General features: G+C 38.9%; 1 protein-coding gene across 7 annotated transcripts in view; it reads left to right on the top strand.

The window, feature by feature from the left end:
- ATP10D (ATPase phospholipid transporting 10D (putative)) overlaps nt 1–14,501 on the top strand; it is a 124,568-nt gene that overhangs the window by 39,355 nt on the left and 70,712 nt on the right. For 6 of the 7 annotated variants that reach the window (XM_044945900.2, XM_044945899.2, XM_044945905.2 and 3 more), the window contains one exon: nt 279–473. The exons of the other annotated variant lie outside the window; for it this stretch is intronic. In XM_044945900.2, coding sequence (XP_044801835.2) covers nt 279–473 — 195 coding nt within the window. The remainder of the gene's footprint in view (nt 1–278; nt 474–14,501) is intronic. 7 annotated transcript variants of the gene reach the window in all.

The following is a 14,501-nucleotide window of genomic DNA, read 5'->3' as shown; positions in this document are numbered from 1 at the left end:
GCTTTATTATGTTACACAACTCACAATGGTCACACTGCAATATTGACTATAATATATTTAATAAATGATACCTCACATTTATTAGAGTATGTCCAACCAGGTGTCTGCAGGGATAATACATCGTTAATTCACATTTGTTAGATTTCACTAGTTCTGTTGTGTAGCATCCAAAATCAACTGATAGGAACTTGTGGAAAAACGCCACCAGGTCTTTTGCATCATTTGTTCCAGGCTTCGCTTGCTTTGTTAACACCTCCTTGTGTGTGTTTGGGTTTCAGAGTCGCCAATTTATATTTCCTGTTTCTAGTTGTTCTGAACTGGGTGCCTTTGGTAGAAGCCTTCCAAAAGGAAATTACTATGCTGCCTCTGGTGGTTGTCCTTACAATTATTGCAATTAAAGATGGCTTGGAAGATTACCGAAAATACAAAATTGACAAACAGATCAACAACCTAGTAACTAAAGTTTATAGTAGGTAAGTGTAATAGGAGCTATGCTGGGGAGGAGGGAGGAGGGTTCAGGATGGGGAACACATGTATACCTGTGGCGGATTCATTTTGATATTTGGCAAATCTAATACAGTTATGTAAAGTTTAAAAATAAAATAAAATTAAAAAAAAAAAAAAAACAAAAACTGTAGCCCCCCTCCCTCCTTGACTGGGTAGATATTTTAAACATAGAAATCATTATTAATCAAAAACTTAATACAAGACCCCTAATTGTAATTGTTTTCATAATATCTGAACAAAGAAAATTTCTTCTGAGGAATTCCTTAATGTCCAGATGTTTTCTTTTAGATAATTACATATCAGCTATTGCTTAAATTGCTTTTTTCAAAATATTCTGGAATTTAATTGGTTGTATACTCAGGACCTTTTTATTGTAGTATTTGGATGCCTTAAGTTATAGTTATTGGAAGTTGCAGCTTTAAAACCTAAAGACAGGCCTTTAATAACTGTCTAAGTTTTTCATATGTTATTAGATAAATTATCCAATATATGAATATTCCAGATATATGTCTATTGGTGTTATTAAAATACTGATAATTTTATTTCCTCAAAGCATATTTGTCTGTCCTAATATGGAGTTTGTTAAACAAATGTATATTAAATTTGTAAGTTATATTGAAAAAAAAAAAAAAAAAAAAAAAAAAAAAAGGAGCTATGCTGGGGAATATACATGCATCATTTAGAAACATGCAGAATGTTACTCTCCACCCCTTAGATGTGACTAGGACACTTTTGGGGGTGGGATGGTGTTTTTAACTAATATTTATTAAAATCCTAGAGTGCATTTAAATCAGGATCATAGGAAAACAATAAACACATTAAACCATTATCAACCAGATGTTATAAAGTAAAAGCTTCTATAATTTAGGTGTAAGTAGAGCTGAAAGAATTAAACTTCAAACCATAAGAAGGAAAGCAAGCAGATAGCTTTTAACCCTAGATATTTACAATTTGGAATTAAGAGGATGGGATATGAAATGTATGAATGAATATGAAAAACAAGATGGGATATGAGAGAAGGTGAGTTTCTTGTGGAGGAAAGGAATTGTGAGATACAGAGAAGTGCATTCTTTTTTGTAAACAAGCAAGAAGCCTATAAAACCCTTCCTGTTGCAGCAGCAATTGAGGGCATTCGTAATAGGAGGACTTATAAGGAGCATACTTGCTCTGTTGGAGACTTCTATTTCAAGTATTTATGAAATAGCCTGTGTAGCCAAGAGTGAAGTCCATTAAGGTGAGTGTTTAACTGTGCTGTATATTAATGACTACATTTACAAATTTCAATGCTAGCATCCAGAGACAACTATTTATAATGCTGTGATGCATTCCTTGAAGTCATACATATTGTGTGTGGTAGGAAAATGTAGGACAGTTTACAAAATTGGGATTGTACTACATATATTGTTTTTATTCTATTATTTTAGCCTAATTTACATCATGAATATTTACCATGTCTTTATCCATCAAGAAAGCACTTTTAATAGCTGCATTGTAATAAGACTCTAAGATAATTTAAACATTTCCCATATTTATATAATTTAAAAATATATCAGTGAGTATTCTTACACAGAAGTATTGAAGATCTATGATTATTTCCCCATTATAATTAGGAATGGAATTAATATATTCAAAGAGGAGAATATATTTTTTAATTTATTAAAGTATCAGTTTAGTTCAGTCACTCAGATGTGTCTGACTCTTTGTGACCCCATGAATGACAGCACGCCAGGCCTCCCCGTCCATCACCATCTCCCGGAGTTCACTCAGACTCACGTCCATAGAGTCAGTGATGCCATCCAGCCATCTCATCCTCTGTCATCCCCTTTTCCCTGCCCCCAATCCCTCCCAGCATCAGAGTCTTTTCCAATGAGTCAACTCTTCGCATGAGGTGGCCAAAGTACTGGAGCTTCAGCTTTAGCATCATTCCTTCCAAAGAACACCCAGGGCTAATCGCCTTCAGAATGGACTGGCTGGATCTCCTTGCAGTCCAAGGGACTCTCAAGAGTCTTCTCCAACATCACAGTTCAAAAGCATCAATTCTTCGGTGCTCAGCCTTCTTCACAGTCCAACTCTCACATCCATACATGACCACTGGAAAAACCATAGCCTTGACTAGACGGACCTTTGTTGGCAAAGTAATGTCTCTGCTTTTCAATATGCTATCTAGGTTGGTCATAACTTTTCTTCCAAGGAGTAAGCGTCTTTTAATTTCATGGCTGCAGTCACCATCTGCAGTGATTTTGGAGCCCCCAAAAATAAAGTCTGCCACTGTTTCCACTGTTTCGCCATCTATTTCCCGTGAAGTGATGGGACCAGATGCCATGATCCTCATTTTCTGAATGTTGAGCTTTAAGCCAACTTTTTCACCCTCCTCTTCCACTTTCATCAAGAGGCTTTTTAGTTCCTCTTCACTTTCTGCCATAAGGGTGGTGTCATCTGCATATCTGAGTTGATTGATATTTCTCCCGGCAATCTTGATTCCAGCTTGTGCTTCTTCCAGCCCAGTGTTTCTCATGATGTACTCTGCATAGAAGTTAAATAAGCAGAGTGACAATATACAGCCTTGACGTACTCCTTTTCCTATTTGGAACCAGTCTGTTGTTCCATGTCCAGTTCTAACTGTTGCTTCCTGACCTGCATATAGGTGTCTCAAGAAGCAGGTCAGGTGGTCTGGTATTCCCATCTCTTTCAGAATTTTCCACAGTTTATTGTGATCCACACAGTCAAAGGTTTTGGCATAGTCAATATGTATAGTCTATGTATATGTATATTGATTGTGTATATACATAGTCAATATGTATAACTGAATCTGCACAGCAGATTTAGTTATACGTGTATAGACATTGTTTTTCATATTCTTTTCCATTGTGATTTATTATAGTGCTTCCCTTGTAGTTCAGTTGGTAAGTGATTTATTATAGAATATCAAATATAGTTCCCTGTGCTATACAGTGGGACCTTGTTATTTATCCATTCTATAAATAATAGTTTGTATCAGCTAATCTCAAACTTTGAATCCTTCTTTCTCCCACCCTCCTCCCCTTTGGCAACCACACGTTTGTTCTCTGTATCTGTGAGTCTGTTTCTATTTCACAGATAAATTCATTTGTGTTATATTTTAGATTCCATATATAAGTGATATATCTTTTTCTTTCTTACTTCACTTAGTATGATCTCTACCTGCATCCATGTTGCTGTAAATGGCATTACATGGTATTTCACTCTTTTTTGTGACTGAGTAGTATTCCATTGTGTGTATATGTGTGTGTGAATATGCATATTTTACCTTCTTTATCCATTCATTTGTCAGTAGACGCTTAGGTTGCTTCCATGTCTTGGCTGTTGTAAAGAGTGTTGCTATGAACATTGGGATGCATTGTATCTTTTCAGATTACTATTTTCTGTGGATATATGCCTAAGAGTGGGATTGCTGGATCATATGGTAGCTCTATTTTTAGTTTTTAAGGAACCTCCATACTGGTTGCATTAATTTACATTCCCACCAAAAGTGTAAGTGGGTTCCCTTTTCAAGGAGCAATATTTTTAAGTCCTTATTCATGTGGCTTTTGTGAATGCCAATTACAAAGTTTATAAGGTTAATTCTCTGAAGTTCTTTTTCATGAGAAATGTATCTACTTCTTAAAAAGTTATCATTAAGGATAGATTTATGAAATTCTCATTGTGTTTACTGCTTTACAAATAAGGTTTTGGTGTCATTTATTTTCATTTCAGAGTTTGGAAGGTTTATGGAGTATTCTGACGATAATGAGTAGGTTAATTTGGCCTGAGGGTAGTGACCCAGTAAAAGGGCTGTAATTAGAAATAAGGGGATCCCCTGGTGACTCGGTGGTAAAGAATTCACCTGCCAGAGCAGGAGATGTGGGTTCAATCCTTGGGTCAGGAAGATGCCCCAGAGAAGGAAATGGCAACCCATTTCAGTATTCTTGCCTGGGAAAACCTATGGGCAGAGGAGCCTGGCAGGCCACAGTTCTTGGGTTGTAAACAGTCAGACACGACTTAGTGACTAAACAACAACAATAAGAAATAAAAGGGGACTTTGAGGCCTGCTGTGGCGGGATGTCATGCCCAGGCTACTGCTTACACACTGAGTAAAAGAGCTCTCCAGAGAAATACAATCAATAGGAATAAGATTTATTATAAGGAATTGGCTCATGGGATTATGGAGGCTAAGAAGTCCCTTTGCGACTCTTTGCGACCCCATGGATGGTAGCCTGCCAGAGAATTGTCTGCCATGTAGTTTGAAGGCCAGAGAGTGATGGTGTAGATTCCAATCCATGTCTGTAGGCCTGAGAACCAGGAATGTCCAGGGAAGATCAGTGTACCGGATCAGTCAGGCAGAGAGTGAATTCCTTCGCCTTTTTGTTCTATTCAAGCCCTCAACAAATTGGATGATGCCCACCTATACTGGAAGGGCCATCTGCTTTACTCCACCAATTCAAATGTTCATCTCTTCCAGAAACACCCCCAGAGACACCTAGAAATAATATTTAACCAGGTACTTGGGCATCCTTTCAACCAGTGAAGTTGACTCATAAAATTAACCATCACAGATATTTTCCTTGAGTTGTACAGAATCCATGTTTTGAGCCAAGAGACAACATAGTAAAAGTTGTGCTTTAAGGAATATTGGTCAATTCGGGTCATAAGAATGGCTTCTTAAGGGATCTGCCTCTGCTAATTAATCCAGGGCACTAAAAGGAGTATGTGCTAAGTGCAGGAAGGGATTCATAGAATAGATACTGTGTAGAAGGGCCCAGTGGAATTTGGTGAACTTTTGTGATTTTTTCCCCAGATTTGTAGGGTGAAAATACCATTGATAGAAATAGGGAGCGTTATGGCAGAAAGTGAAGAGGAACTAAAAAGCCTCTTGATGAAGGTGAAAGAGGAGAGTGAAAAAGTTGGCTTAAAACTCAACATTCAGAAAATGAAGATCATGGCATCTGATCCCATCACTTCATGGGAAATAGATGGGGAAACAGTGTCAGACTTTATTTTTTGGGGCTCCAAAATCATTGCAGATGGTGACTGCAGCCATGAAATTAAAAGACGCTTACTCCTTGGAAGAAAAGTTATGACCAACCTAGATAGCATATTGAAAAGCAGAGACATTACTTTGCCAACAAAGGTCCGTCTAGTCAAGGCTATGGTTTTTCCATTGGTCATGTATGGATGTGAGAGTTGGACTGTGAAGAAAGCTGAGTGCCGAAGAATTGATGCTTTTGAACTGTGATGTTGGAGAAGACTCTTGAGAGTCCCTTGGACTGCAAGGAGATCCAACCAGTCCATTCTGAAGGAGATCAGCCCTGGGATTTCTTCAGAGGGAATGATGCTAAAGCTGAAACTCCAGTACTTTGGCCCCCTCCTGCGAAGAGTTGACTCACTGGAAAAGACTCTGATGCTGGGAGGGATTGGGGGCAGGAGGAGAAGGGGGCAACGGAGGATGAGATGGCTGGATGGCATCACTGAATCGATGGACATGAGTTTGAGTGAACTCAGGGAGTTGGTGATAGACAGGGAGGCCTGGCGTGCTGCGATTCATGGGGTTGCAAAGAGTTGGACACTGAGCGACTGAACTGAAGTTCATCTAAGGTAGAATGAACTAGAAATGATAGCAAGACAGGCATCCCAGAGGAATGTCCAGTGGGCAAATAGGAACATATGATAATTTCTGGAGGGAAGGAAAGGCTGCAGAGAGAAATTTCAAAGTCATCAGCCCATTTAGAGGTGATTCTGAAGTTAGGAGTTTGACTTAAATTCTCAAGGGAGAACATGTGACAAGGTAAAAGACTGAGCTTTGAGTTCAAAGGCACCTATTTCAGCCTTTGGAGAAACTTCACAGGCTGTTTGACAAGTCCTACTCTTCTGAGATCCCAAAGCATGTGGCATATTTCTTGGGTTGACTTCAGTGCTCTGATACAGAGCCAACTTTCATAAGACAGCGATTCCTAATCTGCAAACTTATAAAATAACCTGTTATATTTTAGTTTGCAAGTCAGAATAAAAGATATATCTCGGTTTGAAAGTCTAGCTTTATAATAAACAGAAGTATATTCTGAACAAATTTAAGGCTCACTTGACTAAGAGTTCAACCAGATGACATAATTTTTTTTGTTTTGGGAGAAAAATAACTCAAAGCCTTGTCCTGATAATAGAGCTGTCTTTCATTTTATATGAGCAAATGATTAGGGAAGGCTTCTCTGAAGAAGTGATACTTAAGCTGATATATGTAGAAATCTGAATTTTGTTTGTTATTAGAATTCTTCAGTGGCTTTCCCAAAATTTGTTTTAAATATTTATTGAAGCAGAGTAACTTTTTTTTCTCTTTTGTGAGATGCTGTGTATGCTCTGTGTGTGTGTGTGTGTGTGTATTAGTTGCTCAGTCGTGTGCAGCTCTTTGTGACCCCGTGGACTGTAGCTTACAGGCTCCTCTGTCCATGGAATTCTCCAGGCAAGAATACTGGAGTGAGTTGCCATTCCCTTCTCCAGGGGATCTTCCCAACCCAGGGATTGAACCCCAGTCTCTCACATTGCAGGCAGATTCTTTACCATCTGAGCCACCAGGGAAATCCCAAAGATGCTGTGAACTGTACTTAAATAAGAAAATATTCTGTTTTTTCTTATATAGTCTAAGGGGAACCAGAAAAAAAATGATGTGTTGTATAGAAAAATAAAAAAATAATAAAAGGCATGGTTTTAAAATTCATAGATCACTTTACTGAAACAGTGCTATGAATCATTCAGCCATGTTTAAATGCTTTCATATGCCAGGGACAGAGAGATGAAATGTTGATACAATCCCTGCCTTCAAAACATAGCTATAGGAAGTAGAAATTTACAGTGATTATCTGATGAGAAAAATCCATATTTCGACCAATTTTACGATTACTCAGTGTCAAATTTAGCAAATGGAAAGAATATTTCTTATATATTTTTAAATACAAATTCTTGTACATAAATTCTAATTTTTAGCGTGAGTTTAGAGTTGATGCTGTATATTTGCTTTCTAGGGTTGCTCTAAAAGTTCTGGTTCTCATACTTAGTAGCTGTGTAGTCTTGGGAAAAATTATGTAAACTAGCTAAATTCCAGTTTATTTCATTATGAATAAAATAGTATCAGACAGTAAGCATAGCACTTACCTCTTTCTAAGTGCTAAGCAGCGTGCTCAGTCACTTGGTTGTGTCCGACTCTTTGTGACCTCCAGGACTGTAGCCCCCCAGGCCCCTCTGTCCATGGGGATTCTCCAGGCAAGAATACTAGAGTGGGTTGCCATTTCCTCCTCTAGGGGATCTTCCCAAATAGGGATCAAACTCATGTCTCTCTCATCTCCTGCATTGGCAGGCAGATTCTTTACCACTGCACTACTTGGGAACCCCTTTATTACAATTTCCTAATGGGAGACATGGTATAATTTTTTTCTCAGGTGTCCTTTGGATCTGTTTTAGATGATTTGCATATAAACTTGAAGATGAGAGGCAATATTCTTTTCAGTTGTTTTAAAGTCTAGTCCTAGATAATCATTTTATGATTGCATTTCATAATAGAATCTGGTAATTCTTTTTTATTTATTAACTATTATTCTATGTGATTTGCCTATTTCTTGGTGTCATAAAAGAAATAATGCTTACATCCCAATGCCTACCCCTCACTGTTCTTGGAACAAATTATAAGAATATAGAGAAATGAAGATTGTCTATTTATTGTTATTCATTTAAGTTAATGTACTAACTTAAATTCCTGTGAAATACAAAGAAATTACTTTAAAGTACTAATTATTTCTCAGTAAAAGTAAGTTGAAGATATGGGATCATTAAACTTTGCAAGCTTTTGCAAGAAGCATTAACATTTTTTTTTTTTTTTTTTTTTTTTTTAATTTTATTTTATTTTTAAACTTTACATAACTGTATTAGATTTGCCAGATATCAAAATGAATCCGCCACAGGTATACATGTGTTCCCCATCCTGAACTTATGCAGATAATTTGGTTCTTATTTGTGAAAGACTGTGGTCTTTCACAGGGTGCTTAATTTTATTTGGGAAAGTATCATTGGGAAATAACAAATGCTGGAACAGAAAGTAAACATTTAAACCCTATTACACCTCAATTACGTTAGAATGAACTATTATCAAAAACTTCACATTCTTAAGATTGCCTTTAAAATGGCAGCCATTTGCTAAGGTTTTAAGATTTGCTTCAAGTATATTAGAAGTGTGCTGAAAATAAAACTATTAATCATCTGACAAATTTAGCCACATACTGTGTTGCAGGCACTGAAAGATTTAGAGGTTTAAACAAAAAACAAAGTGCCTGCCATCCAAGAACGTATATTGTTTTCTGATCTTTAAAAATCACCGTGTTGTTGGTGTTTTGGTTTATGTGCTTCAGTTCAGTCAGTTCAGTTCAGTCGCTCAGTCGTGTCCGACTCTTTGTGATCCCATGGACTGCAGCACACCAGGCCTCCCTGTCCATCACCATCTCCTGGAGTTCACCCAAACTCAGGCCCATTGAGTCGGTGATGCCATCCAACCGTCTCATCCTCTCTCGTCCCCTTCTCCTCCTGCCTTGTCTTAGTTGTGTCTCACTCTTGCGACCCTTTGGACTGCAGCCCTCCAGGCTCGTCTGTCCATGAGATTTTTCTAGCAGGAATACTGGAGTGGGTTGCCATTTCCCTCTCCAAGAGATGTCCCCAACCCAGGAATCAAATCGGCATCTCCCATGTCTCCTGCATTGCAGCTGGAGTCTTTACCCACTGAGCCATTTGGGATGTTGGGAGTTTAAAAATACTAGCTGATGTTAATATTTTAGCATTATCTCATAAATCCATGGTATTTCATTATTCTTGAAACTAAATTTTAGTGGCCTTCTAAGGTATTAACCTTATTTATGTGTGACATTTTCTAAAGTAGTTCTTGAAATTCACTTTCTAATACATGGTTAATCCGTATTCTATTTGGTGGTCATTGGTAAGTTGTTATAACTGGGAGTAAAGTCCAGTATTTGAGAGGTGGAGCTTCTTGCCTTGTTTTAATCCCAGAAATACTAGAAACTGTGTGACCTTGAACTAGTTCCTTAACCTCCCTAAGCCAGTTTTTGTCATTTATAATAGGTGGGGAGTGGGGCATAGTGCATTCATAGTACCAACTACATAACATTGATTGAAAATTAAATGATTTATGAATTGATAAAGCCTCCAATAAATCTGTCTAGGCTGGTCATAACTTTCCTTCCAAAGAGTAAGTGTCTTTTAATTTCATGGCTGCAGTCACCATCTGCAGTGATTTTGGAACCCCCCAAAATAAAGTCAGTCATCTAGATGGCATATTAAAAAGCAGAGACATTACTTTGTCAATAGAGGTCCGTCTAGTCAAGGCTATGGTTTTTCCAGTAGTCATGTATGGATGTGAGAGTTGGACTACAAAGAAAGCTGAGCACCAAAGAATTGATACTTTTGAATTATGGTGTTGGAAAAGACTCTTGAGAGTCCCTTGGACTGCAAGGAGATCCCACCAGTCCATCCTAAAGGAGATAAGGCTTGGGTGTTCATTGAAAGGACTGGTGTTGAAGCTGAAACACCAGTACTTTGGCCACCTGATGCGAAGAGCTGACTCATTGGAAAAGACCCTGATGCTGGGAAGGATTGAGGGCAGGGGGAGAAGGGGGCGACAGGATGAGATGGCTGGATGGCATCACCGACTCAATGGACATGAGTTTGGGTAAACCCTGAGAATTGGTAATGGACAGGGAGGCCTGGTGTGCTGCGGTTCATGGGGTCACAAAGAGTCGGACATGACCGAGCAACTGAACTGAACCAATAAATCTGAGCTGCTCTGTGCCAGTGATACTCATTATATAAATTGTTTTTAGTGTTTTTTTCAGAGAAGTACTAATGAATGTCAAAAAGAAAAATTCATTCATAATCCCACTCTTTGTTTAGATTTGTTAAAGTAGAAAGTAGCAGTCCACATTTTCCACCTTTTCAGCTCACTGCAGCCAACTTCCACCAGTGGAATTACTATTAATAATCGAATATATTCTTCCCAAATTTCCCCAGTGCTTATGTATTGACATAAAAGCTGGGCGACATTGAACAAAATGGGACTAGAAGCAAAATGGGTAGCTTTCCTCAGCAATCAGTGCAAAGAAATAGAGGGAAACAATAGAATGGGAAAGTCTAGAGATCTCTTCAAGAAAATTAGAGATACCAAGGGAACATTTCATTGCAAAGATGGGCACAATAAAGGACAGAAACGGTATGGACCTCACAGAAGCAGAGGATATTAAGAAGAGGTGGCAAGATTACACAGAAGAACTACACAAAAAAGATCTTCATGACCCAGATAATCATAATGGTGTGATCACCAACCTAGAGCCAGACATCCTGGAATGCTAAGTCAAGTGGGCCTTAGGAAGCATCACTACAAACAAAGCTAGTGAAGGTGATGGAATTCCAGTTGAGCTATTTCAAATCCTAAAAGATGATGCTGTGAAAGTGCTGCACTCAACATGCCAGCAAATTTGGAAAACCCAGCAGTGGCCACAGGACTGGAAAAGGTCAGCTTTCCTTCCAATCCCAAAGAAAGGCAATGCCAAAGAATGCTCAAACTGCCATCTCACATGCTAGTAAGGTAATACTCAAAATTCTCCAAGCCAGGTTTCAATAGTACGTGAACCATGAACTTCCAGATGTTCAAGCTAGATTTAGAAAAGGCAGAGGAACCAGATATCAAATTGCCAACATCCATTGGATCATTGAAAAAGCAAGAGAGATCCAGAAAAACATCTTGTTTCTGCTTTATTGACTATGCCAAAGCCTTAGACTGTGTGGATCACAATAAACTGTGGAAAATTCTAGAAGAGATGGGAATACTAGACCACCTGACCTGCCTCCTGAGAAATCTGTATGCAGGTCAAAAAGCAACAGTTAGAACTGGAAATGGAACAACAGACTGGTTCCAAACTGGGAAAGGAGTATGTCAAGGCTGTATATTGTTACCCTGCTTATTTAAGTTTTATGCAGAGTACATTATGAGAAATGCAGGGCTAGATGAAGCACAAACAAATCAATATTGCCAGGAGAAATATCAGTAACCTCAGATATGCAGATGGCACCACCCTTATGACAGAAAAGCAAAGAAGAACTAAAGAGCCTCTTGATGAAAGTGAAAGAGGAGAGTGAAAAAATTGGTTTAAAACTCAACATTCAGAAAACTAAGATCATGTCATCTGGTCCCATCATTTCATGGCAAATAGATAGGGAAACAGTGGAAATCATGACAGACTTTATTGGGCTCCAAAATCACTGCAGATGGTGACTGCAGCCATGAAATTAAAAGACAGTCTTGGAAGAAAAGCTATGACCAACCTAGACAGCATATTAAAAAGCAGAGACTACTTTGCCAACAAAGGTCCATCTTGTCAAAGCTATGGTTTTCCCAGTAGTCATGTATGGATGTGAGAGTTGGACTATAAAGAAAGCTGAGAGCCAAAGAATTGATGCTTTTGAACTGAGGTGTTGGAGAAGACTCTTGAGAGTCCCTTGGACAGCAAGGAGATCCAACCAGCCCATCCTAAAGGAAGTCAGTCCTGAATATTCATTGGAAGGACTGATGCTAAAGCTGAAACTCCAATACTTGGCCACCTGATACAAAGAACTGACTCATTGGAAAAGACCCTGATGCTGGGAAAGATTGAAGGCAGGAGGATAAGCAGACGACAGAGGATGAGATGGTTGGAAGGTATCACTGACTCAATGGACATGAGTTTGAGTAAACTCCAGGAGTTGGTGATGGACAAGGAGTCCTGGCATGTTGCAGTCCATGGGGTCGAAAAGAGTTGGACATGACTGAGTGAATGAACTGAGCTGATTGAGTTTACCTGAAGGATGGATTATAAGTACTATATCCTAAATGGTGAGAGTAATACTGAAGCAACAAATAACAAGTAGATGCAGGAAATTCTAGCTGTATATTTAGGCTGTGAGAGAAGAAGAAAGTTTCTGCTAGTTTTAGTTCTGTGTCCGAGAAGGAAATACAACCTTATTTAGAGTCTACCCCATTGATAGATTCTCAAAGCTAGTTAAGATTGGCAATGAACATTGTCGCTTAGCTTGCAGTTTTAAAACATCGTACACACCCATACCCTGTGCCATTATGCCTCTACTGTCACTCTTGACAGTTACACTGTCCCACTTTCTTCACATGACTCTCGATCATCCTGCAAGACGCACCTCCTCCAGAGGTCAGTGTCCCAGCTATTTGCTTCCAAAAGAGCCTGTGCATACCTATCTTATAAAATTGCTGTTTGTGGTTCTTTTTCACATTTTGACTATAGCTTTCTAGGGGAATGACCGTAATTTAATCACTTTTGTATTCTTAGCATCTAACATGGTAACTGGCATAAATTAAGATCAGTATGGCTCAGTGGGAAAGAATCTGCCTGCCAATGCAGGATACACAGGTTCAGTCCCTGGGTTGGGAAGATCCCCTGGAGGAGGAAATGGTAACGTACACCAGTATTCTTGCCTGGAAAATCCCATGGATAGAAGAGCCTGATGAGCTCCAGTCCGTGAGGCCTCAGAGAATCGGGTACCACTGAGTGACTAAGCACACACACAGCCAGCTACTGGGGACATTAGCCATTTTTTAAAATCTAGTAGGAACTCTAAATGGGGAATAGCGAAGTTAATTCAGTTGTAAAATTAACCTCATTTGGATTTTGTTCCAATGTAGAGTGGAGAGTAAATAAACTTGTCCCTTAGAAGGATTCTATTTACTAGGTTTGAAAGAAAAATAAAATCCTTAACCCTAGTATTCAAGTCTGTCTTCTCTCCCTACTTTCACAAATTCTGAGCAACTTTCCTTATACCTTTCTTCATAGAAAAAGTAGAGGTCATTAAGCATGAACCAGGTATCTCGGTTCCTTCTTATGTCATCTTCACCTGCTTTCTTCTGACTTTACATGAAGCAGTAACTCCCTTCCTTGTAATAGTAGTCCTTTCATCTGTGTTCTTAATTCCATTCCTTGTTACTTCTCGATAGCTTCAACCAACACTGTCCATTCTCTCTGCTCTCCCCTACCTTGCCTTCTCCATGGGCTTCTTCCTTGCATGCTGTGTGTGTGTGTGTGTGTGTGTGTGTGTGTGTGTGTGTCCAGTTCTCTCTCTTTTTTCTTGCCCGGTTCTTTCATCCTTACTGCCCTTTGCCTTCCCTTCCCTTGCAGTGGCTGCTTTCACCCTTTATTCCTTTCAGAGCTAAACTTGATGAAGTAGACTCCTCTTTCAGCTTCTAATCATGCCTTAACCCACTGGAGGTCTTTCTTCTTTACTCTCCATGTCACCAATTTCACATTCCCTACTTAATAGCAGACATCCTAATAACCACGTACCACAGACATGATCCCTTTGTGGCTTTTGTTACTCTGATGACTCCCTTTTTAAAAAATTTTTATTTTTAATTGAAGGATAATTGCTTTACAGAATTTTGTTGGTTTCTTCCAGACATCAACATGAATCAGCCATAGGTATACATATGTCCCCTCCCTCTTGAACCCCGTTCCCCCCGCCATCTTCCTCCCCATCCCACCTCTCTAGGTTGTTACGGAGTACCTGTTTGAGTTCCCTGAGTCTTACGGCAAGTGTCCGTTGGCTATCTATTTCACATATGGTAATGTAAGTTTCCATGTTCCTCTCTCCATACCTCCCACCCTCTCCTTCCTCCCTCCCCCACCCACCATGTCCATAAGTCTGTTCTCTATATCTGTGTTTCCACTGCCGTTCTGCAAATAATTTCATCAGTATCAGCTTTCTAGATTCCATATATATACATTAGTATACAACATTTGTCTTTATTTTTCTGACTTCACTCTGTATAACAGGCTTTAGGTTCCTTCCATCTCATTAGAACTGACTCAAATTGTTCCTTTTTATGGCTGAGTAACATTCCATTGTGTATATCCATTCATCTGTTGATGGACATC

The sequence above is a fragment of the Bubalus bubalis genome, chromosome 7, assembly GCF_019923935.1.
Source record: "Bubalus bubalis isolate 160015118507 breed Murrah chromosome 7, NDDB_SH_1, whole genome shotgun sequence".
In the NCBI taxonomy this organism is placed as follows: domain Eukaryota; kingdom Metazoa; phylum Chordata; class Mammalia; order Artiodactyla; family Bovidae; genus Bubalus; species Bubalus bubalis.
The sequence above is the reverse complement of the archived record's forward strand: the minus strand, read 5'-3'. Positions and strand labels throughout refer to the sequence as shown.